This window comes from Neophocaena asiaeorientalis, unplaced genomic scaffold (genome assembly GCF_003031525.2).
Source record: "Neophocaena asiaeorientalis asiaeorientalis breed wild unplaced genomic scaffold, Neophocaena_asiaeorientalis_V1.1 scaffold124, whole genome shotgun sequence".
Classification (NCBI taxonomy): Eukaryota; Metazoa; Chordata; class Mammalia; order Artiodactyla; family Phocoenidae; genus Neophocaena; species Neophocaena asiaeorientalis.
The window spans coordinates 15414518-15437106 of NW_020174135.1; the positions used below are offsets into that span (position 1 = coordinate 15414518).

Genomic DNA, 22589 nt, shown 5'->3' on the forward strand with positions numbered 1-22589 from the left:
TAAAGGGGATTCTGGAGACCCCCAGTCTTCCCACTTAAGAGCCCCGGGCACCATAGCTTCCGCAGACTCAGGCAGCAGCATTGACCTCGGGCACGTTTGCATACTCTTTGGACCAGATGTGAAGCTTGGAGGAGTAGGTCCTGCAATGTCCCTTCTGTCCCTCACAGCCCTGCTGTCCTCACTTAGATTGCATTTCTGGGGATAGATCTAGGGAGCGGGGCTCTGGTGACCCCAGGCCTAAGGCATCTGGTCAGAGAGCTCCCACGCAGTATGGGCCGACCCTAATCGTGTCCCTTTAAAGAGGCTTTTTGGAAGCCAGCTGCCCCTGTGGCCCTGCCGGAAACAGACCTCCCTTCCCTCGTTGCTCACCAGTGGGGACTGGTCAGCCTCCTTCCCCTTCCTCACTGTATTACTTGGTGACATTCTTTTCAGTCTATGGACAAATCAGTGCTATCTTACTACAGTTTCTGCAGCCACTGGCCCTCTCTGCTGGCCAGCTCCGACATGTGCCTTGGTCACCCATGTTGGTCACATCTGCCAACAAGGGTCCAGGGCATGAAAATGAGGGAAAAGGTAGTCCTGAGAGTCGCACCAAGATATTGACACTTCATGGGTCAGACCTGAGATGTGTGAGGTCAGTGGGTGTGGCTAGAATGGCTCCCAGACCAGCAAGGCGAGTCTCAAGCTGACTGGGTGTTCCTACCGCTGAAGAAGATCCTCTGTCAGAAAGGGGCGTTGGTAGCAGACGCAGGTACTGCGGACAGGGACTCTCACTGTTGTGGCCTCTCCCGTTGCGGAGCACAGGCTCCGGACACGCAGGCTCAGCGGCCATGGCTCATGGGCCCAGCCGCTCCGCGGCACGTGGGATAGTCCCGGACCAGGGCACAAACCCGTGTCCCCTTCATCGGCAGGCGGACTCTCAACCACTGCGCCACCAGGGAAGCCCTGGGACAGGGACTCTTGAAGCATCCAGGCTCATTGGCAAGGTTGGCTAATGAGATGGGTGTTTGGGTCAGCTCAGCCTGGCGTCCTTAACCACTGGATTCTTTACAGCGCCTCCCCTGGTTCCTATCATGCTTACAAAATGCTTTGTCCTTTCTACACAGGTGTGCTTCCAGGCAGGGCGCGTACAGGCGGGCTGACACTGGCGTGTCGCCCACCTGGCCTCCCCCAACAAGCACACTTTGCCCTGCTGGTGGGAATGCCACTGCATGCTCCGAAACCGTATAGTTCCTGGGATCACAACAAGGTCAGGTGACTCCAAAGTATAAAATCCGGTATTAAGAAACTTAATACCTAGTTAGCAATAACTGATTCCAGTGGGAAGGTTATCAGATGGTGTCTTGCCTTGTTAATAACACCTACCAGGAAGCCACATCTTGAATGACAAAGGTGATTTCAGGGCCAAGTTTTGTGCTGTTTGCCAAAACTCGCGGTCAATACCTGCTCCTCGGCCTGTACTTGTCATCAGCGGCTCAGACTGACTGCCCACTGACCTCCTCCCCTTGACGGGGAGGCTGGAAGCCCTTGCAGCTCCATGGGATTTTCTTCTTCCCCTTCTTTCTCAGCTCTGTAGTCTGCCTCAGGTCACCTAACTTATGGGGGCGGGGTCACCTAGCTGTGTGTGAGGGGAGGATCCCCCAGCAATGGTGGGATCTAGTGAGCAGAGACTAGATCCATTGTTTCTGGCTGAGAAACTTTTTATGCAAACCAAAGCTTACCTGGAAAGGCAGCATGTAAAATAGATAAAAGCAGAGCTGCTCCAGATGAAACAGAGGTGGGGAGCCCCAATCCCACCCTTCCAGAGAGAAGCTACTCTGAATAGTTTGAAAGGCAATGGACTCAGATGTGACGTCCACCATTATGGCAGGTCGTTGGGAAGGGAGACAAAGCCACTTACTCAAGCTGAGCACAGGACAGAGGATCCTGAGGTCAGAGAGTGATGTTGGAACCCAAGCGTGGCAGCAAAGGGGATAGGTGTTCGTAGAAGATGTATATTATAAAAATGATTGGTCTTTGGGGAAGGCACTAAATCTTCATAATAGAAAAATGACCATTCTACACAAAGTCGAATGTGGTAAAACTAAAGCTAATGAAAATACTTTAAACAAATATTCTTTTTAACACCTTTCCCTGTCAGACTTTATTGAGCATAAAACAGCAACATTTCTGAATTTAGGTCAACTTCTTAGGAAAGTTTTGGAGTGTGACCTGTGACTTTCACACAGAGATGGTAAATTACCTTCTCTTTTAAGAATAATGTGTCAATATTTAGAAATTACTTTTCATGTTCTTAGAAGAGTGAAATATTAAGCCACTCTGTTAACACACATGTCATCAAAAATCGTACTTGGCTCTTTCTCTGCTGTGTTAGAAAAACACCAAAATCAAGTTTATAAGATTCAAGATGCCATTCCTTCTGTTTTCCAAGTAGGATGGTTTCTTGCAAGCTTCATTCAAACAAAGATTTGTATCTTTGACACGATATTTAATACTCCATCAAATGTGAACATTTAATGTCATTTAACGTTAGCCCACTTTTGCATTGATTCCACATTTATTATTCAACAAGGATTGTGTATCTCTTCATTACTGGGTAATAAGCAGCGGCATAGTGGAGAAAACAATGGGCTGTGTTCTGGGTCTGAGTCAACCTGCCCTTGCCACTTGCCAGTGGGGCTCTCCAGGTGAATTGAGAGATCTTGGGTCAGCCTAACAATTTGTTTCCTCATCTATAAATTGCAAAGATGTTGAGAGTTAAATGAGATGCTGTGTGTAAAACATTTGTACCCAGCACACAGAAAGTGGCACATCCCACTCCAAAGACTTTTTCCTTCCTTTGCATAAATATTTATGCTCCCATGTCTTCATTCAATAATATTGATGCTACTAAAATAGTAGATGCAAATTGCCTTTTAAAAAGTCAGTTTTGGGGTGGGATAGTGAATAGGAAGGGAAATAGTTTGCTCAGAAAGGTGTGAATTTTGAAACTGAGGGTAATCATTAGTTAGATCCATTACACTTGGAACCTTTCTTCACTATCAAGCTTGCTTTAGTGCTTGCTACAAGAACTTGTATGTCCTCCAAACAGCACGTAGCGTAAACAATAAGATGTTCTCCAGGAACTTGGAGTCAGCTGTGTCTAGTTGGAGCTGAGCTGGTTGAGACTGGTTAGGACCATCCACCCTCCAACTGGGCATGCGCGAGTGTCCGCTCAGTGACCTTTTGACGTCAGAGGGCCGAAAACTCCACCCTCAGATCGTGCGAAGAGCCTCCATTTTTGAACGTGGAGAGAGCAACTGCCTCACCTTTTTCTTATTTCCAATCACCCTTCCCCACCCTCCCCATGCCTGAGACCGTCCTGCTTCAATCTCATAAATACCCTGAGCCTCTGGCCTCCGGCGAGGCAGCTCTGAGGCTTGTTCTGTGGTCTGGTCGCTAGGCTGCGTCACGGAGAGACTTCCACAAACTGGGGTCTGGGTGTTTATGGCTGCTTGGGCTTTGGGCAAGGGAATTTGGTTCAGTAGCAAAAGCGGAGCGGTGGCAAGGGACAGACTCCCCGTTGTACTGAGTTTTACCCTCCGTTGATAGCAGGCTGCGGGGAAGGAGGGCCAGAGGGGGAGCCTGGGGAAAAGTGGGTTGCTGTAGTGGATTGAAAAGCATCCCCCAAGTTCATATGCACCTGGAACCTCAGAACGTGAGAGGAACTAAGGTCCTTGCAGATGTTGGTAGTTGAGGTCAAAAGATAAGGAAAGATTATTTCCTAGAGCCCCAAAATGGGGTGTGGCCCTGGGGACACCCTGATTTTAGACTTTTGGCTTCCAGAACTGAGAATGTGTTGTTTTAAGTTAACCAGTTTGTAGTAATTTATTTCCGAAGTCCTAGGAAGAAGCCTTAGTTGCCAACGGTGGGTACAGGGAATTACCAGAAAAAATTCTTGTCTCTCCACTTCTGCCTCAATTTTCTTCCAAAGCATCTTGGGCCTGGGGGGAGGGGGGTGCCTTAGGGATGAGATGGGGATGGTGATTAGAGTTGTACGGAGGAAAGCAAACATAAAAAACAGGTGTTTGGCTTTATTTTCATTTAAGCAGGGCAGTAATCTTTAAAGTCAGGCTTTACTGAGTTTTCTAAGTTCCTTTTTCTTAGAACAGTCTTACCTGCACAATCGGAAATCGGGAGTGTGTGAGGGTGCGGACGAGGGGACCCGGCCCTCAGATGCTGGGACAAAACGGCTGACGGAGTCGGGGCTCATGGGGGCACATAGTAATCCCAACTCGAGTTCCCCTAACTTCGGGGTTGGGTTAGAACAAACCGAGGGAAACCGTGAGGACGGGAGCTGTTTCCCCGCTTCCCTTCTGGGACACGGGGCCTAGCCAGTCCCCACCCACCTACCAGAGGCAGCTTAGTGAGAGAGAACTGTTCTCCACTCATCCCCCAAACCGCTACATGACTGGGGGCTTATGAGGAAGACATGATCAGTGCCAGAGAAAAAGCATAAAGGGAATGCGTTTGCTCACGCATGCAAGAAGTCCTATGTGTGAATCTTCGCCACAAGTACAAATACCAGCTCAGTATATTTTTGCTTTCTAGCTCCAAATCACTGTATTGAGTCCTAGACATTTTCTTTCTTGTTTTTAAAGTCTTTCCCCCAATAACTTCAGCTTTCCAGAAGCTTCTTTGTGAATCATTCTTTTTCTAGCTACAAGGGGAAAGTTGATTTCTGACGGCTCCATCAAAAGAGGTTCCTGAATTTCTAATCTGCACCTGCCCCTCCCCAGTCCCACCTTGCCTCTGACTGCCTTCATCTTTAAAGTACAGGTGTTTAAACTTAACACTTTGGTTGCATGTTGTAAATTCACAACCCGGTTCCCCCATCTTCAGTGCCTGTTGCCCATGTTACAACCATGCTGATGTCTTCTTTGGGGTTTGTATTGGGAACCTCATTTGCTCATAGATAAAACAAGAGACACTTCTCAAAAGAGACCAAGGTGGCTTCCATTTCAATGGAAGATTTTAAAGATTGAGGCCAACACAGCACCAAGTCATTAGCGGTGAAGAAGAGTTAGTTTAGTGGCAAGTACATATTAACCAAAGCACAGGACCCTCGGGCAGGTTAGCGGGCAGAAGATCAATGTCTTGATAGAATTAGACGAGAACCAGACTCTGAAGGGATGGACGAACCCTCCCTGCTTCTGTCGGCAAAGGGACACGGGACCAAGAACAGACTGGTTGGATGTCCACTCCTTTGACCTATTTTTGAGCACCTACTATGTGCCTTGCACCACGATGAGTAAGACTAACCCTGTCCTCCACTCATGGATCTCACTGTCCAGGGAACTTTGATTCTCCTGTTGAAGAAGCTGTCTCTGAATCTAATCAGGTAACTGTTGCTGCCGGCTGGGTAACTGTGCCCTCCTGGAACTGTACTCTCTCGAGCCGCTTAAGACTGGTTAGGGCCACTGACCCTCCAGCTGGGCGTGTGTGAATGTCCTCTTGGTGACCTTTTTACATCAGAGAGCCGAGAACTCTACCCTCTGATGGTGCTGGTGCTACCATTTTCTCAACACTCTTCCTGTGAAGAAGCCTAGTTGCACCTGCACAGAATGACGACTACCTCACCGTTCTCTTGTCTCAGATCACCTTTCCCCACTCTCCCTCAGTTTTATCCCATAAAAGCCCCTTGCCTTTCAGGAGGCAGATTTGAGATTAGTTCTCTCGTCTCCTTGCTTGGCTGCCTTACAAAGAAACCCTTTCTCTGCTGCAGACCTTGGTGTTTCAGGGTTGACTTGCTGTGCTTTGAGCAACGAACCCTGGTTTGGTAATAGTTTCTTGCAATATATGCAAACTCATCCAAAAGTATTTTTGAATATGTGATTAGTTTTAAAAATTATTTGCGAATGTTCACTTAGCCATGATGGAATGATAAGGCCAGAGGTACTGTCCCATCTTAAACAACCAGAATAGCAGACAAAATACAAGAAACAATAGTCTTTAGATACTGGACCAGGAGCACAGGATGGTGATCCCTGAGGGAAGGGAGACAAACAAGATAAGCCCTCGGTTCCTGGCGGTCAGGCCACAGCAGAGGGAGGTTCTGGAATCCTAAGTGTCATCTTGACAGTGTGTTACCAAGTATGTTTTTGTTTTTAGGCAATACACACCTAAGTATTTGCTTAGGGGCTAAAGGGTTACTTCCGAACAGCTCAGGAAAAAATGTCATACATATATGTATATAAATATACATACAAACATATACATTTGAGACAAAATGATACGATATGGGAAAATGTTAGTATTTAGAGAATCAGGGTGATGGGAATATGGGAATTCTTTGTATTAGTTTTGCAACTTTTCTCTTGCGTTTGGGAACATCTCAATTTTAAAATTTAAAAAAGCACCTATGTATGAGTTATGACATCAAAAACCACATGAGAGAACTTCCCTGGTATCACAGTGGTTAAGAATCTGCCTGCCAATGTAGGGGACACAGTTTCGAGCCCTGGTCCGGGAAGATTCCACATGCTGCACAGCAACTAAGCCCATGTGCCACAACTACTGAGCCTGCGCTCTAGACCCACGAGCCACAACTTCTGACCCCGTGTGCCACAATTACTGAAGCTCGAGCACTTAGAGCCTCTGCTCCGCAACAAGAGAAGCCACCGCAATGAGAAGCCCACGCGCGCACCACAAGGAGTAGCCTCTGCTCGCCACAATTAGAGAAAGCCCGTGTGCAGCAATGAAGACCCAACGCAGCGAAAACTAAATAAATAAATTTACAAAAAAAACCCTATATGAGACCCTTTGCATTTTTAAACTTGATTGCATTTATGAAAAATTGTGATCAAAAACATTTATTGATGCTCAGAATATTAAACAATATATTTTAAAACTATACTTGTTCTCTGTATAAGAACTGGAAAATACAGGTAAGCAGAGACAAATAATCCCACCAATTAGAAACACTGCTAATCAAATTGTTTTTGCGTGTAAAGTACTTTATGTAACATTAACGGCTGGGGACGTTCAATTTCCATACTTTTTGCAAAGTGAATTTGGAGTGAACAAAATTCAATTGCAACTTACTTTAGAAGCCAATATGCATTGCCAATACTATGAAAAGTGCATTGTAGGAAGTACCTTAATAACAGATACTACGCCCCGTGTAGGGACTGGTACGATTTTGAGAATGCCAGATGGAGAATGATGATCCTTTTAAAAAGGCTGGCCCTTTACGGGAATTTCTGGAGTATTGCCAACCCTGTAAAGTGTTATAAACCCTATGATATTATATCATCGTCCCTATTTTACAGATAAAGAAATAGAAAAAGCATACACAAGATAAATAACACACTCTAAGTCACACCACTTGGAGCGGACTCAGACTTTAGGAAAGCCAAACTTTGTGTCTGCTGAAATGTTTTTAATGCTGTCAAACAGAAAAAAAAAAATTACGTTTATACAAACATTATTTCTGGGTGTATTTTTCTTACAGCTTATCAATATGAGAAATATGTCATATAATTCAAGGGCAAGTATTGAAAACTTATTGTGGTTGGGCCTGGATAAAATTCACAATGTTAAGCTAGAAAAACAGGTTGAAATACATGAAAGTAATGTGTAAATCCTGAGTTTTTGGCAACAGTTGGTAGTTGAAAGCAACAGCATACAAATACCAGGGGAACGTTTAAACAACAGGAAACAACTTAAAATTTATTGGGCCTTAAAAAAAAAAAAAATCAGATCTCATCCTGACACTGAACTGGTGCAGATCTATGTGTCAATATCTCAGTTATCTGAGCTATGGATACATAATTGAATTTCTTGAGTTTGACGAGTTGAAAAAAATTGATTACTGAGACCACTTCATTGTTGCTTCACGTGCAAGTTAGATTTGGAGATCAAGGGAAAACAAAAGGTCTAAATGCCCCTTTTCAGTATTCTTTAAAGACTTTCTTTCCTAAGGCTATACCTCTATTTACCTGTTCACCTCTGGAAGAACAACACTTTAATGTTTTACATTCAAATGATCCCATGTGTTGAGGTTTGATTTTTCTTTTATTAGAAAACATGTAACTTATAATTTTTATAATTTTTAAAGTTACTTTCCAGAAAATACCTTCTCTAGAATCAAGTATTAGCTTTGGATTTAGTGAGCCTTTACTATCCTAATCTCTTCCTCACTTTGTCATTGGTATGGATAGGTTACCTTTCCTAAATTCCACTGATGTATATAAAAAAAAAATCCTATGCTAATATTACAAAGCAACTGGTGTGTGAGATTCAAGTAAAATAAAAGCATGGCTGATGGAAAAGATGAAAAATCTGCACCATTCTTATTTTTTTAATGTTTTAAAATTATAAATACATGCTTGGTTTAAAAATTCAAATGTACAGAAAAATATAAGGTGAAAGGCAAAAAGTCCCTTTACCCTACCTAACTTCTAGCCCCATTCTCTACAGCTGCGCAGTTAAATATGGAAGCCCCTAGCTATATGTAGCTATTTAAATTAAAACCAAAATTAAAAAAAAGTTCCTCACACCAGCTATATTGCAACTCCTCAGTGACCACATGGGACTAGAAGTTATCATATTGGAGAGTGAAGATATACAAGATTTCCATCATCACAGAAAGTCCATTGGTTACCGCTCCACAGAAACCATAATTAAGCACTAGCATATAAAAGGCTCATTATTATGAGTTATGAGTTCTTTATATATCCCAGATACAAACCCCTTATCAGATGTGATTTTCAAAAATTTTCTCTCATTCTGTGGGTTGTCTTTTTACTTTCTTGATGGTGTCCTTTAAAGCACAAAAGTTCATTTTGATTAAGTCCGATTTATTTTTTTCCCCTTGTTTGTACTTTTGGTGCTGTATCTAAGCTGTTGGTTAGCCCAAGGTCACAAAGATTTACTTCTATGTTTTCCTGTAAGAGTTTTATAGTTTTAGCTCTTATTTAGGTGTATGATCCATTTTGAGTTAAAATTTGTGTATGGTATAAGGAAGGGATAGCCTTCCTTATACCATAAGTGGCTATCCAGGGATAGCCACTGGATAGCATGTGGCTATCCAGTTGTCCTTGGATCATTTGTTGAAAAGACTACTCTTCCTCATTGAATGGTATTGGCACCCTTACCAAATATCAATTGATCATAAAATGTATGGGTTTATTTCTGGACTGTTATATTTTATATTCCTTTGTAATGTCTATCCTGTTTTGATTACTATAGCTTTGTAATAAGTTTTAAAATTGGTTAAGTGTGAATCTTCCCACTTTGTTCTCTTTCAAGATTGTTTTGGGTATTGTGGGTTTCTTGCATTTCCATGTGAATTTTATCAGCTTATCAATTTCTGTAAAAAAGCCAGCTGGAATTTTGATGGGAATTGCATTGAATCTGTAGACCAATTTGGGGAGCATTGCCATCTAAACAGTGTTAAGTCTTCCAATCCACCAACAAAGATGTCTTTCCATTTATTTACATCTTCTTTCTTTCAACAATGTTCTGTAGTTTTGTTTTATTCATCTAATGCTATTATAAACAGGAGTAAAAAAAAAATCTCAATTTTAGAATGTCCATTGCTAGTATAGAAATAAAACTGATTTTTGTATGGTGATCTTTGTATCTATCCTGCAACCTGTTGAACTCATTAGTTTTGAAATGAATTCCTTATAATTTTCTATATACAACAAGATCATGTCATCTCTGAATACATATAGTCTTACTTCTTTTCCAATATGGTTGCCCTTTCTTTTTCTTGCCTAATCGCCCTGGCTAGTGCCTCAAGTACAGTGTTGAATAGAAGTGGTGAGAATGAAAATCCTTGTCTTATTTCTGATCTTAGGGGGAAAGCAGTCAGTATTCAGTCTGTCGCCATTAAGTATGATGTTTAAGTAGGTGTGTATTTTTGGTAGATGCCCTTTATCATCCTGAGGACGTTCCCCTTTTATTTCTAGTTTCTTGAGTATTTTTATTATGAAAGGGTGCTGAATTTTATCAAATGCTTTTTCTGTATACATTAAGACAAGACAATGTGGTAATTTTGATCTTTAGGAACATGATCCTCATTCATGATTCTGTGTTTGTAAATTTGCCAATTTACTTATTTAAAATTTTTTATAACCCTAACGTCAATACTTGCAGCACTTTTATGACCATTCATGGACATGTGCAGACGGGTGAAAAAAACTGAGTTCCTTGAGGTGCATGGTCTCAGCTGAGGTCAAACAAGGCACTGCTTTGCCTTCTTGTTTCAGCTCTCCTGCAGAGATGACCAGAGGATGGAGAAGGCATGGGGAAAGGCAGTATAGTGCAAGAAGCTCTGGCTCTGGGGCCAGTTGGATGTGTCTGAATCCCAAGTCTGGCCCATTAGTTGGGTGGCCTCAGGCAAGTCACTTAATACTTCTGAACCTCATTTTGTCTCTTATAAAATAAATAGACTCTACCAGGATAAGCTGATTTTAGGATTTAAGGTTACAGTCTATTTGAGATACGTATATGTGTAAAACACACACATTTCCCCTAGGAGCAATGGCTCTGTATTCGCTAATTCAGTATTCATAGTGACATTATAGAATATAACTATTGTGAATAACAAGATAATTTACACATTATGTTTAATTTTGGATGTTAAACCAACCTTGCATTCCTGGGATAAATTTCACTTGGTCATGGTGTATGACCCTTTTTATATTTTGCTAGTATTTTGTTGATGATTTTTTGTGTCTATAGTCATAATAGATATTGCTCTGTAGTTTTCTTGCAATGTCTTTGGTTTTGTATTAGGGTAATACTGGCCTCAAAAGATTGAGTTGGGAAGTGTTCTCCTATTTTTGGAAGAAGGTTGCAAAGGATTGGTGCTACTTCTTTAAAAAATGTCTGGTAGAATACAGCAGTGAAGACATCTGGGCCTGGGATTTTCTTTGTGGGATGTTTTAAAATTACTAATTCAAGCTTTTTATTGCCAGCTGCTTTTTAAATTTGCTTTTAGGTAGAACCAAAGGTGACTGTCTCCTAAGGCCAATAAAATGAGAAAATATACCTTATTAAGGAAGACATGTCCAATATCTGTAAGATTCAGGTAAACAGCCACCAAGGTCATCCAGTAGCAAAATTATCCTGCTGTCTAGGGCTTTAACATAGACAAACATCTTGTCACTTCTCACGTGCTTTCATGACCTTAAGAAATTTCAGCCTGTTATACATAAGATTTACATACAAACCTCTTAACTGGCACTTGCAGCAAAGTCCTATAATCACAAACTAAAGTCCATACATTTCTAGATTATATACAGATATCCATATTTATATATCTTTAAATCTATCTACCAAAATACTGCCTGTCTCAGAACCTGTCAGGAAGGCAGTATGTAGTGGAATAAACACTGGAATAGAAGCCTGGAGGTCTCAGCTCTAACTTAAACAAGATGCCTCAATCTGTTTCTCCCACTGATAAAATTAGGTTAAGCCTGATGACCACCAAGGTACATTTTCTGGCTCTAAAAATACAACGACTTATTCTACAGTAATGCCATTCCCACTGTTCTGACTTCAGAGTGGTCAAAATGAAAACACTTTTGTTATATACACATAAACATATACACATCCGTACTTCATACTTACAGAACAAATCAACCAATTCACAGAATCTTAGGAAGTCCGTAGTTAAATAATATAATTCCAGCATCTCAAAGTCCTGAGTTTGCCATGAAACAGCTGTTACTAATTTTTTCTTTCCACATGTATATATATTTGCTTTTCCCCAATACCTGACTTTATGTTAAGTACTGTTGGATGAGACATCTATTAATTATGATCACTTTCAAAAACAAAAAGGTCACTTTTCAGAAATTCTGAGCCCATCAGAGAAACCGAATGGTATTTCATCAGTTGTCTCTACTGGCACATTGCTTCTGCCAAACTGACATGAATAATGGTGGGTATGATGACTTGAAATAAACGCATCTGCAGTCCGGCTGCAACGACAACTATCTGACGGCATCACATTACTTGAGTTACTAAGATGTGAATGGTAAACACCACAGAATGAGTCTTGGGATGAACGATAATGGCCAGCTCCCACGGACACAGCTGTTGAGCTCTGGTAAGGGCTGTTACACATAACACAAGTTTGGAAGCAAGTCTTCCGTCCGGAGCCTCGGTGAATGTCTAGTTTAGCAATGAGAGGTTTTCCGACATTCACTTCCTGCTTTTCCTCTACAGTATCTTCCAATCCTGAGTACTGATATGATAAACACACTGTGAAGACTAGATGTTCCTGAAAAGGAAAAGAAAAGGTTTGTTATGTTCATCAACCCTGAAAGTATATCAATCTTAGACTCTCATTCACACAACATACAGACAAAACCAAACAACAACAAAAACCCAGTCTCACTCCTGTTTCCCAGGTTCCAGACCCTCAAGGTATCCTTTACACCTTCCCTATACTAAGAAAGGCCGGCTAGAATTAGCTTCCTTTTCCCTCATTCAATGCTTTGAATTAGTATAGTCAAAATCATAGAGATCTGGTATTGTATTCCTGATGAACAGGGAAAAGGTATTTTCCAAGCAGTGGGGCTTGGGAAACGATATTTCCCTATGACTGGAGATGGGGAATAATCTTTTAATGAAACAATAACTGGCTTTACATCTAGGTCAAAATTTTGTTTAGCTGTTTTAAAAATACTACAGAATAATCACAACCATAGGTGGAGAAGTATAATTGAATCAGATAATGGACAGAAGTTCAAAGATACAAGGAGAGTGGAAGTAGATTAGCCACGGACGGGGCAACGGCAGGTTTATGACTGTCCTCGTCAACAGTGCTCACTTCATTCCCCAGGTTTTGGCTATAAATAAAAACTCAGTTTGGCAAGAATTTGGTTCTGTTAGAAAGTTCAACCCTATAGACCATGTACCATGTAGTTTCTGACTTAAGGTCAACGAGAGATGAAAAGAGATCAAAATAAATTCCAATTCTAATTTGTTAAGTTTTGTAGAAAGTCAGAAATAGGAAATGCTTAACTGAAAATGCTAAGATATTTACAAGTAGACTATGCTTTTTGTCTCTGTGGAGGGCAATTACTTGCATTCTCACACACCAATCCTCAGGCCATTATCAGGGACAGGATACAACATGCAAAAGGTCACTGAGACTTGCTGCACAGCCCTACTTCAACTTAATACGCCAAGCAGCAGCACATCTATGGACCAATCCAAGGTTCACAGGCAAAAATGCATTTTCACTTTCATAAAGTTTTCCCTTAGTAGTTATAGACAGGAAAAGTAATAACCTTTAATTTTTGCAGTGAGCTGAGTCTAGTATAGAGGCAATGCTTGGGGAGATCCTTTGATACTAAATAGCTCCCAGTTTCTTCGGGCGTCCCTTTATTTGCATCTTTTGGGTCAATATCTAGGTCCTGTGAAAATCAGCAAATGTTATTAATGAAATCAATGGAAGTCACAACATCATCTGACCATAAAACATCTTAACAGGTACTGCTCTCTGATGAACTGTGGTCAGAGTAGATAATCCCTTACCTAGGGCTAGAGATACAATGAAAATATGACATTCTAGAGTCAATTCTAAATTGCTCACCGATACACTTAAGTTAGCTCTGAAAGGACAGTTACTTTCAAACTATTCCTACAAACACTACTAAGTGTCCTCAAGTCTCCTTTTAAGTTCGAGCCCCACTAGTGTTAGATTCCTGGATTCTCTCCTTCCACATACATCACTTTTGGGAAGGTGCAGGGGGATTTATGTGATTTGTATGTTTAAGAGGAATAAGTAGACATGCCAAAGGCAGCTTTTCCTTTTTTTCTTTTAGAGGCAACGGCTGTCGAGAGCAGGGGATCTACTCTGTGACTCTATAGAGAGCAGCCCTCAGGCTCCGCCTGCCCAGTGCCCGGGGGCCAACCCGGGTCCAGAGCTGCCGGGACTGGTGCACAGACCCGTCTAATTCTGGGGGTCACACTGAGCAAATGTCCTCCATGAAGGAGAAGCAAAGATGTTTTGGATTGTTTGCCTTACTCCGTGCTTACGCCTCCATTTACTACAACTACGTAGGAAGGAGGGATATTGTTTAGTGGCTTCCGTAGGCCAATACGAAATACATGTTCTGGAAAGAACTAGGTTTCTATTCTTCCAATATGCTACTATAGCTTGACAAATACGACTTACACTGTTGTAGTAACTTTTTCTGGAAACGTTTTTGGAAACGTTTTTAAAAGGAAGTTATTCTGGACATATGTATAGCACATTTTATTCCTTCACATTTGATATCCTATTTAGGGTAAAGGAAATTAAAGCCTTCTTTTCTGGGTGAACTTCAGACATTCCTAAACTTAACAAATTTAAGGTATTTTGGCAATTAGTTTTTAAATATTACGACTATCGACTGAAATGCAAATATTTTTATAAGTGTAAATATATGTATATATATATAGCCTTTACACTTATCAACTTTTAAATTTTCAGAAACTTAGTTGTTAGTAAGTGAGGATATATCATGATATTTTAAATAGAAGAAAAGGACTTACAAGTGGAAAATCGGTAACATAGGCGTCGCACATTGATATGTCAGGTGGTTTGTGGACTATACTCGTATAGATTATCATGACGTTGGAGAACTCAGCTGCAAATCCTAATTGGATCTGAACACCACATTGAAACTTAAGACACATACTCTCTGGAAGTTCTGAAAAAACAATTTATAAATATTTAAAGAATGCTTCGTAAGTTTTCTGATGTTAAGTGGCAAACAAATGTTCTTCATGAGGCAAAATACAATTAGAGCTATTTCTGCTGCCTAAAAATGTTATATAAGTAACATTGTTTAAAGACACACACACACACACACACACACACACACACACACACACACACACCCTTTAAAAAAAGGGTGCAATATTCTACCGGTCAAGCAAGTATCTTTTGTTTCTATTTTCTTACAGCTCTTGTCCCTCTGCATACATAGTTTTTATAGTGGTAATCAAAAGTATACATACAATTGTAGATATATTTTCACTGTTTCCTTACTCTTCATGAAAATAGTTTTATTTAATGTGCTTCAATGTGTTAATTTACCAAAAATATATCTTAGAGAACAGACTGTTACGAAAAATAAGACATTATATAGGAGTTCAACAAATACAATTAATTTTCAGTTATCACCTAATAATGTATCCACAGCATAGATACTTGGGATTCATAGACGATTCAACCAACTATTATTTCAGCCAATACTTTAAACTTACTTTTTCACTAAATCACATAGAATTACCAGAGGTGATTAAGTTGCAGATGATTTCTGCCTCACCTTCTTTCTCTTGCTCACCCACCCATGGATTCAAACGTCCAGGAGACAATGCTCAGTTATGCTCAGTAATATTTATAAGCATTCAGTATTTGCTGACCATCACGTTTGTGTCTTTACATGTGATTTCATTCAGTATCAACAACCCTATCAAGTAAGCACTACTTCTTGTCCCCATTTTACAGAAAACATGTTTATCAGGTAGGGGACTGTCTGATTTTTGAAATGGCACATTTCAACATCTCACAATACAGGAGAATCTAAGGGATTGTATATTAGACAAATTGAAAATAGTTTTAAAGATAGAATTTAAGAATGATCATTTAAATTTTATCAAAGGTGAAAATAATGGGTTAATTTAATATTTCCAACATCAAATAAATCAGTGTAATATCTATAACTGAAACCTTTGCTTAGTCTTGGGTTTACTCACTAGGCTAAAATATTTTCCTTACAAAATTCGGAGGAAAGCTGTATGTTCAGAAGGAAAAACACTTTACGATTTTATATAAACATATTATAGAAACAGCTCATAGAAAATAGACTTTACTGTACCATGTGCCTTGGCCCACTGGAGATTCCGCACCAGAGATTCCGCAGAATGTGCTGTTCCCTGTATTGGGTCAGTGAGTGCTCTCTTTTCAGATAAGCTACTTCGAATCTCTAGAGCCTGTTTGCCTTTGGTAAGGTGACATTTACCCATATCTAAAAGATAAGAAGTGAATATAGGTTTTAAGACCACATCCTTTCATTTAGACCAAGAACTCTTCTACAAATCACACTATATCCTCAATATCACTTATTCACTCAACAGACATTTACCAAGCACCTACTATGTGCCAGGCATGGTTCCAGGTGCTAGGGATATAGCAGTGAGCAAAAAGGTAAAAATACTGGGCCAGCTCACTTCTAAAGGCCCCTTTCTAGCTTTTATCTTCTATAATTCTATTAATGAATCCCCAATATTTTAAGCCTTGAAATTCACAAAGGGCTGAAAATGTATTTCTTTACTGTATGGGCAGTCATAATTTTATGTCTATACTCTGTTGAGAAATCCATTCTCAACATGATAAACAAATACATTCTCATAATAAATGATGACACAGCTATGAGCAAGTTAAAATATCATGCTGTCTTTACCTAAGATTTGTTTTTAAAAAAGGAAATAATGTGTTAAAACTACCAATATGTTAAAGCACCATCACTGTCCTCCCCCAACTCAAAGTAACCAAAGTACTCTGTATATTCTTATGCATATTTTAATTTTCACTCATGTAGATATTGGTAAATAGTATGTGCGAACATTTTAGATTTTGTGCTTAACAAAAACGTTACACACATATTTTTGTAATACTATTTTCATTCAACATGATTTAGAGACTTATGAATAGTAACAAATCTCAATTTAAATTTATAAAACCAGATATTCTTTTGTATGAATACATTACAAGAAATTTATCCCATTTCTGTATATATTAATAAAAATAGATTAATATCTGTCTTGGGAAAGTAGTTACTTATCTGGGAAAAAGAGACATAAAACTCTAAGACTTTATCCCTTTTGCTCACAAAGAGATTCCAAATGTTTTTCTTTCACCAATAGTAAGGTCAGAGAGAGAGAGACAGAGTGTGATTTTATATATATGATTATTATAAACACACACACACACACACACAGAATGGGAGGAATACATTTCTGAATTGAGAACTAAGTTATATCAACATATTGGGGGTTGCAGGGGAGCCTAAGGGTCATGAGCATATATAAAATTATATTGTTGTAGGAGAGAAGATGTAGAAATCAATTTTTTAAAAGAGGAAAAAGGAAGAATGAGCCAAATAAAAAATTAAATGGTTCAAACAGATACAAAAAGCCCACGGTAAAGGTAGCTGAACTAAATTTTCTAGCTGAAGGAGAAAGGTTATCACGTTGGATTTAAATTCATTGATTCTAAATGTGAAAATATTAGAAGCATTCCGTTTAAAATCAGAAATGAGGCAAGAATGTCTACCACTGCTACTTTTATTCAAGAATGTCTCAGAGGTCCTAGCTAGTGCGACATCAAGAACATATCAGAATTCCTCTAAATCAGTAAGAAGAGCAAAAACACCACAATAGAAAAATGGACCAAGGACACGAGCAGATTTTCATGAGAAGACATACGTATTGCCATTAAAAACATGTTCAATATCACTAACAATCAGGGAAACCCAAATCAAAACCACAATGAGATAGTATTTAACACATCTGATTGGCAAAAATAAAAAAGTCTGACATATGAAGTGATGAAAAGAGTGTGGATTTACACGACCTCTTGTACATTACGGGGAAGCGGGTAAGTGTAGATTGGTGCAACCACTTTGCAGAACGGTTTGGCATTATTTCTTAAAATTGAATACTGACATACCCCATGATCCAGTAATTCCACATACTGGATTTATACCCCAAAGAAACTCTTGCATACATACTCCAGGAGACATATAAGAGATTGTTACAACGGTACTGTTCACGATAGCAAAAACTGGGATGTAACTCAAATGCTCAATAGGAGAGCAGCTGAAAAAACTAGTATGTTTGCACAGTAGAATATTATAATACAGTCAAAATGAATGAACCACAGTCATGCAACAATATGGATTACTCTTAGCAATATAACAATTGAAAAACTTCAAGTCCCAAATACACAGCATAATATCTTTTGATAAAGTTAAAAACAACTAAAATTAAAATATACATACTTCTTGCAGACATAATATAAACTCAATTAAAACTATGTAAGAAGCAAATCAAGGGAATGATAAACAAGATTTAGAATGATGGTTACCGTGTAAGGGGGGGCAAGGAAAGAGAGAGAGGGAACATATAATTGGATGTAGATTACTGTCAAGGTCTGAGATTCATGTTAAACAACTAATTTCACAATAAAAACTGTCAGAAGTATGTTCTAAGGGACTTACATCATTAAAAATGAAATACTAATTAAATAATTTTTTCTAGCAGGTCTTGGAGTTTTATATAGTAAGATGGTTTTTGGGTCCCTTAAATGCCATACTGCTAAAACTAGATAGGAAAGAATTTATTTTGCAATTTCAAGCAACTGAACAATAATGCTGTCTGGAGTACAAAGATCAAAATCCGGGGTCACAGATTAACAACTGGAGCCTTGTAACAGCAGTCCGCTTATTTCATATTTTGTTTCACGGGTACACAACTGAAACTGGAAAGGTAGTTTTTCTGCCTTGACTATTTGGTCTATGATCTTTGAATACTTACATTTTTTTCTGAATATTTTTAAGTTATCCAGAAGATCCAAAGTTCAAATATATAATAAAAATATAATCCAGAAGTTCAGATATAAACTCATAGCACATACTGGGATGCCACTCATTGCCATAACAACAAAGTATATATCATATGTGGGTGAACTGGTGCTTTTTACTAAGTGTTAAGATAGTTAATATATCTTAAAGACTAAAATTAGAATAAAGCATTTTAGAGTCTTTGAAGCACCTTCACAGATCTCACTTTGAAAATAACTGACATACTCCAAAGGCTTTAATTTTTTTTTTTAAGCGCCAGAACTTTGTCTTCAAATGAGAACTTAAATAGAAGCCCACATAATATGTAAAACAGATAAAAGCAGAACTTCTTTGGTTGAAGAAGGAGGGCCAAAGCTCTGACTGTTTACATTAAAGGGGAAAGTAGTTAAGTGATCCAGCTAAGGGATCTACACCAACAAAAATATGAAAATAAACGAATGTGACTAACAGCAGGTCGTGAAACACTCAGATACCATACACTCAAGCTGCCATCTTAGGAACATCCATGAAACTCCATTTGCTAGTGAGCCAGTGTGTAAAAGAACTGCCTTCTTTTTGATATGACTTGTAAAATGGCATTTCAAAAAACACATGTCAATCTACGGCTGTAACATGTGATTATTCAACACCTGACACGAGCACAGCATTATGCCAGGCAGGGAAGGAAGGAATAGAAGGGAATGGAAGACATGGTGTTAGACCTCTAGGATCCTGTCCTTAAAGCAGAATTTTAAAACTGCTAAGTTCATCAAGAAAAAAAAAAAAAGAACCCAGCTTTTCCCCATAGGGTCTCAGCATTTCTGTAAAGTTTATCTGTCTGACCCTGAAAGAGGATGCTCATTAGACAATTTTTTTTTTTTTTTTTTGCAAATAAGCAGACCGGGCAGCATCAGGCACTAAGCATAGAAACAAGGTGAAGAGCTCTGAGGATTAAACTTCATTTATTTCACAACCACGTCTGGGGTCAGACTCGTACTTCAAGTAATACTGCAGATGCATGTAGCTAAGCCAATAGGGGAGGAAGGAGGGAAACCTGAGTGTTGTGAACATTATATAAAAAAAAATTGTCTTATAAATACGAATTCCAAATCTGCACAGTAACAATAGGAATAAAATAATGACCCAACAGAGAACCCTGAGTAGCTTTCTCTTTAGTTTTTATTTTACCTTCCGCAACTTCATCCAGTAACACAGTTATTTTCTTTTCTTCTAATAATCTATCTTTTAAAAATTTCATGAAGATTCCATTTGCCAACCCAGAATGCTGTATTTCAAAGGCTTCTGCTCCTTGACACCTGAAAAAAGACATTTTTAAAAAAGCAAGCACTTGCCGCATGAGGCTTCTGCAAAAACTGAGGAGCCTCATGTACTCCCCGCCTCTCTCGTGGCATCCCAAATAAAGAGTTAATCTTTAAGCAAGAACTAAATGCTTTGCTGCTTAGTAAAAAGAAGATGCCAAGCTATGAAGTGCTGAAGTCAATTATTTAAAAATTTCTATCAAGAATATCGAGGCAGGGCTTCCCTGGTGGCGCAGTGGTTGAGAGTCCGCCTGCCATGCAGGGGACGCGGGTTCGTGTCCCGGTCTGGTAAGATCCCACATGCCGTGGAGCGGCTGGGCCCGTGAGCCATGGCTGCTGAGCCTGCGCATCCAGAGCCTGTGCTCCGCAACGGGAGAGGCCACAACAGTGAGAGGCCCGCGGACCGCAAGAAAAAGAATATCGAGGCAAATTTATGCCTAGCTGGCTATGGATATTTCTAGGCTTCTAATCTACAATCAAAAAGAAGTCAACAAAGAATGAAGGAATCCTCAACAAAAACATAAAAGTTTCTTACGTGGCATATCCAAACACAATATTGGCAGTGACTTTTAGTGCGTCCAAGATTGGGATGGTATCATCGTAGTCATTTCTATTTAAAAGGTAGGAGAGGAGAAGGACAGATATAAATATGAAAAGTTAAAACAGCATTCTTAAAAGAACATAAATAACAAACATGATACTATCCTATTACACATAACTTAAAATTATAGGTTCAAATTCCTTTATCTTATTAGCTACATATTTACCAAAAGTAATCCAGGGCTCCTAAACTATTGAGACAGCAGAGACTCACACCTTTTTTCTTGTTAGCTTTAAAACTGGAGTTACATTTGAATTCGGCCATTGGATTTTGACTGGTAAAAGCTGAGCAAGCAAAACACTAAACCTGAGTAGAATCATCATTGGCTCCACTCCTTAGTATCACAATGGCAGACAAATGGGATCCAAATCTTCAAACGTCTGCTTCAGCTAAACTTTTTCTGTCTGCAATACCATGACTAACTAGAGGCCCTCACTCCATGCATGGTGTCTCTGCTAATTCCTGGAGGAACAGCTGCAGGGATTGTTAGAAACGTTCTAAAGGCAGGCTGAAGAGCTGTATGTTTTCCTTCTTTTTTTTAAAATTTTAATTTATATTATTTATTTTTGGCTGCGTTGGGTCTTCGTTGCTGCACTCAGGCTTTCTCTAGTTGGTGGCGAGCGGGAGCGACTCTTTGTTGTGGTGTGTGGGCTTCTCATTTCGGTGGCTTCTCTTGTTGCGGAGCACGGGCTCTAGGCGCGCGAGCTTCAGTAGTTACGGCACACAGGCTCAGCAGTTGTGGCTTGCGGGCTCTAGAGCACAGGCTCAGTAGTTGTGGCGCACGGGCTTAGGTGCTCCGTGGCATGTGGGATCTTCCCGGACCAGGGCTGGAAACCGTGTCCCCTGCACTGGCAGGTGGATTCTTAACCACTGCACCACCAGGGAAGCCCCTGTATCTTTTCTATTATGAGAAAATACCCATGCCCTTTTGTTCTTCACTTTTGTCCTAGAGCAGACAGGAAAAAGTAAAACACACACAGAAAATATATTTTCCTCTAGTTTTCTTCTTCATCACTTTCAGTCTATAAGCTAAAATTCACAAACTTAAGTGATTCCTACCATGCAGAGGTTTGCCTTTAGATTTAACTTCTCAAGGTTGATATTTAACTGACGAACAAGTTTCAGTATATAAAGAATGGACAGTTTACCTTTTCCTGCACATGTCCAACAGGAACACATTGAGTCCGGTTTCTTTTTCTTGCATCAATTTCAGTATATTTTGTACACACAGGCAATTTTCAGACCTATATGGATTTGGAGCATCAACAGGGACCATAAAGCTGTTCCCGAAGTTTTCATAACCATGTCCTGCATAATATAATAGTCCTGAAAAGCAAGAAAAAAGAGAAATCGCACTCTGAACATGTAGCACTCTTTAAGAAAAAAGGATGTTAATGCATGCTTATTTAAGATATGTGCAACTATAAACACAACTCAGTGTTAACTGAATTTGTATTAAATTATTTTGACAACCATCTTTATTTAAGTACTGAATTTTCAACCAACATCAAGATGCTATCCAGAAGTGTGTTTTAATTCATAAAGGTAATACATTTGTAACCAATGGTATCATATGGAATGCAGTTTTATCTCATGATGTTAAAATACAAAAAAAGGCTAAGGACTTCTTTGCTGACTCATCTGTCTCCTCTGTGAAACCAGAAACTTCTTCAGGGCAGGGCAGTCTTACATTTATCTGTGCATTCCTGGCACACAGCAGGAGTATAGTATTTAATGGATGAAGGAATAAACACAACTCAGACGAATAGCCACTGCAGTGTCAAGTATTCGAACCCATGTCCCCTGCATTGGCAGGTGGATTCTCAACCACTGCACCACCAGGGAGGCCCCTCTAACTCTTTGTAGTTACAGCCCTAACCCCTAGCAAGAATGTGGCTTTAAACGGCCACGAAAACTTGCTTCCTTTGGCCCTAGAGGGCAGGATCCAGGTTGCCTACTTTTCTTGAACTCCTATTTAAATGAGAAAAATGGGTCTTTCGTATGTATCACTTTGGGTAAAAAATGACAAAAGGGGCCCACCCATATATTCAC

The 22589-nt window shown here is 39.7% G+C and overlaps 1 protein-coding gene across 1 annotated transcript in view; it reads right to left on the bottom strand.

Moving 5' to 3' along the window:
* Positions 1-7399: 7399 nt before the first annotated feature.
* Positions 7400-22589, bottom strand: part of MALT1 (MALT1 paracaspase) — a 57938-nt gene continuing 42748 nt past the window's right edge. The window contains exons 12-18 of the mRNA XM_024754867.1: positions 21686-21863; positions 20472-20546; positions 19806-19933; positions 15873-16022; positions 14542-14699; positions 13293-13418; positions 7400-12277 (exon numbers count right to left, since the gene is read on the bottom strand). Coding sequence (XP_024610635.1) covers positions 11837-12277; positions 13293-13418; positions 14542-14699; positions 15873-16022; positions 19806-19933; positions 20472-20546; positions 21686-21863 — 1256 coding nt within the window. The 3' untranslated portion in view covers positions 7400-11836. The remainder of the gene's footprint in view (positions 12278-13292; positions 13419-14541; positions 14700-15872; positions 16023-19805; positions 19934-20471; positions 20547-21685; positions 21864-22589) is intronic.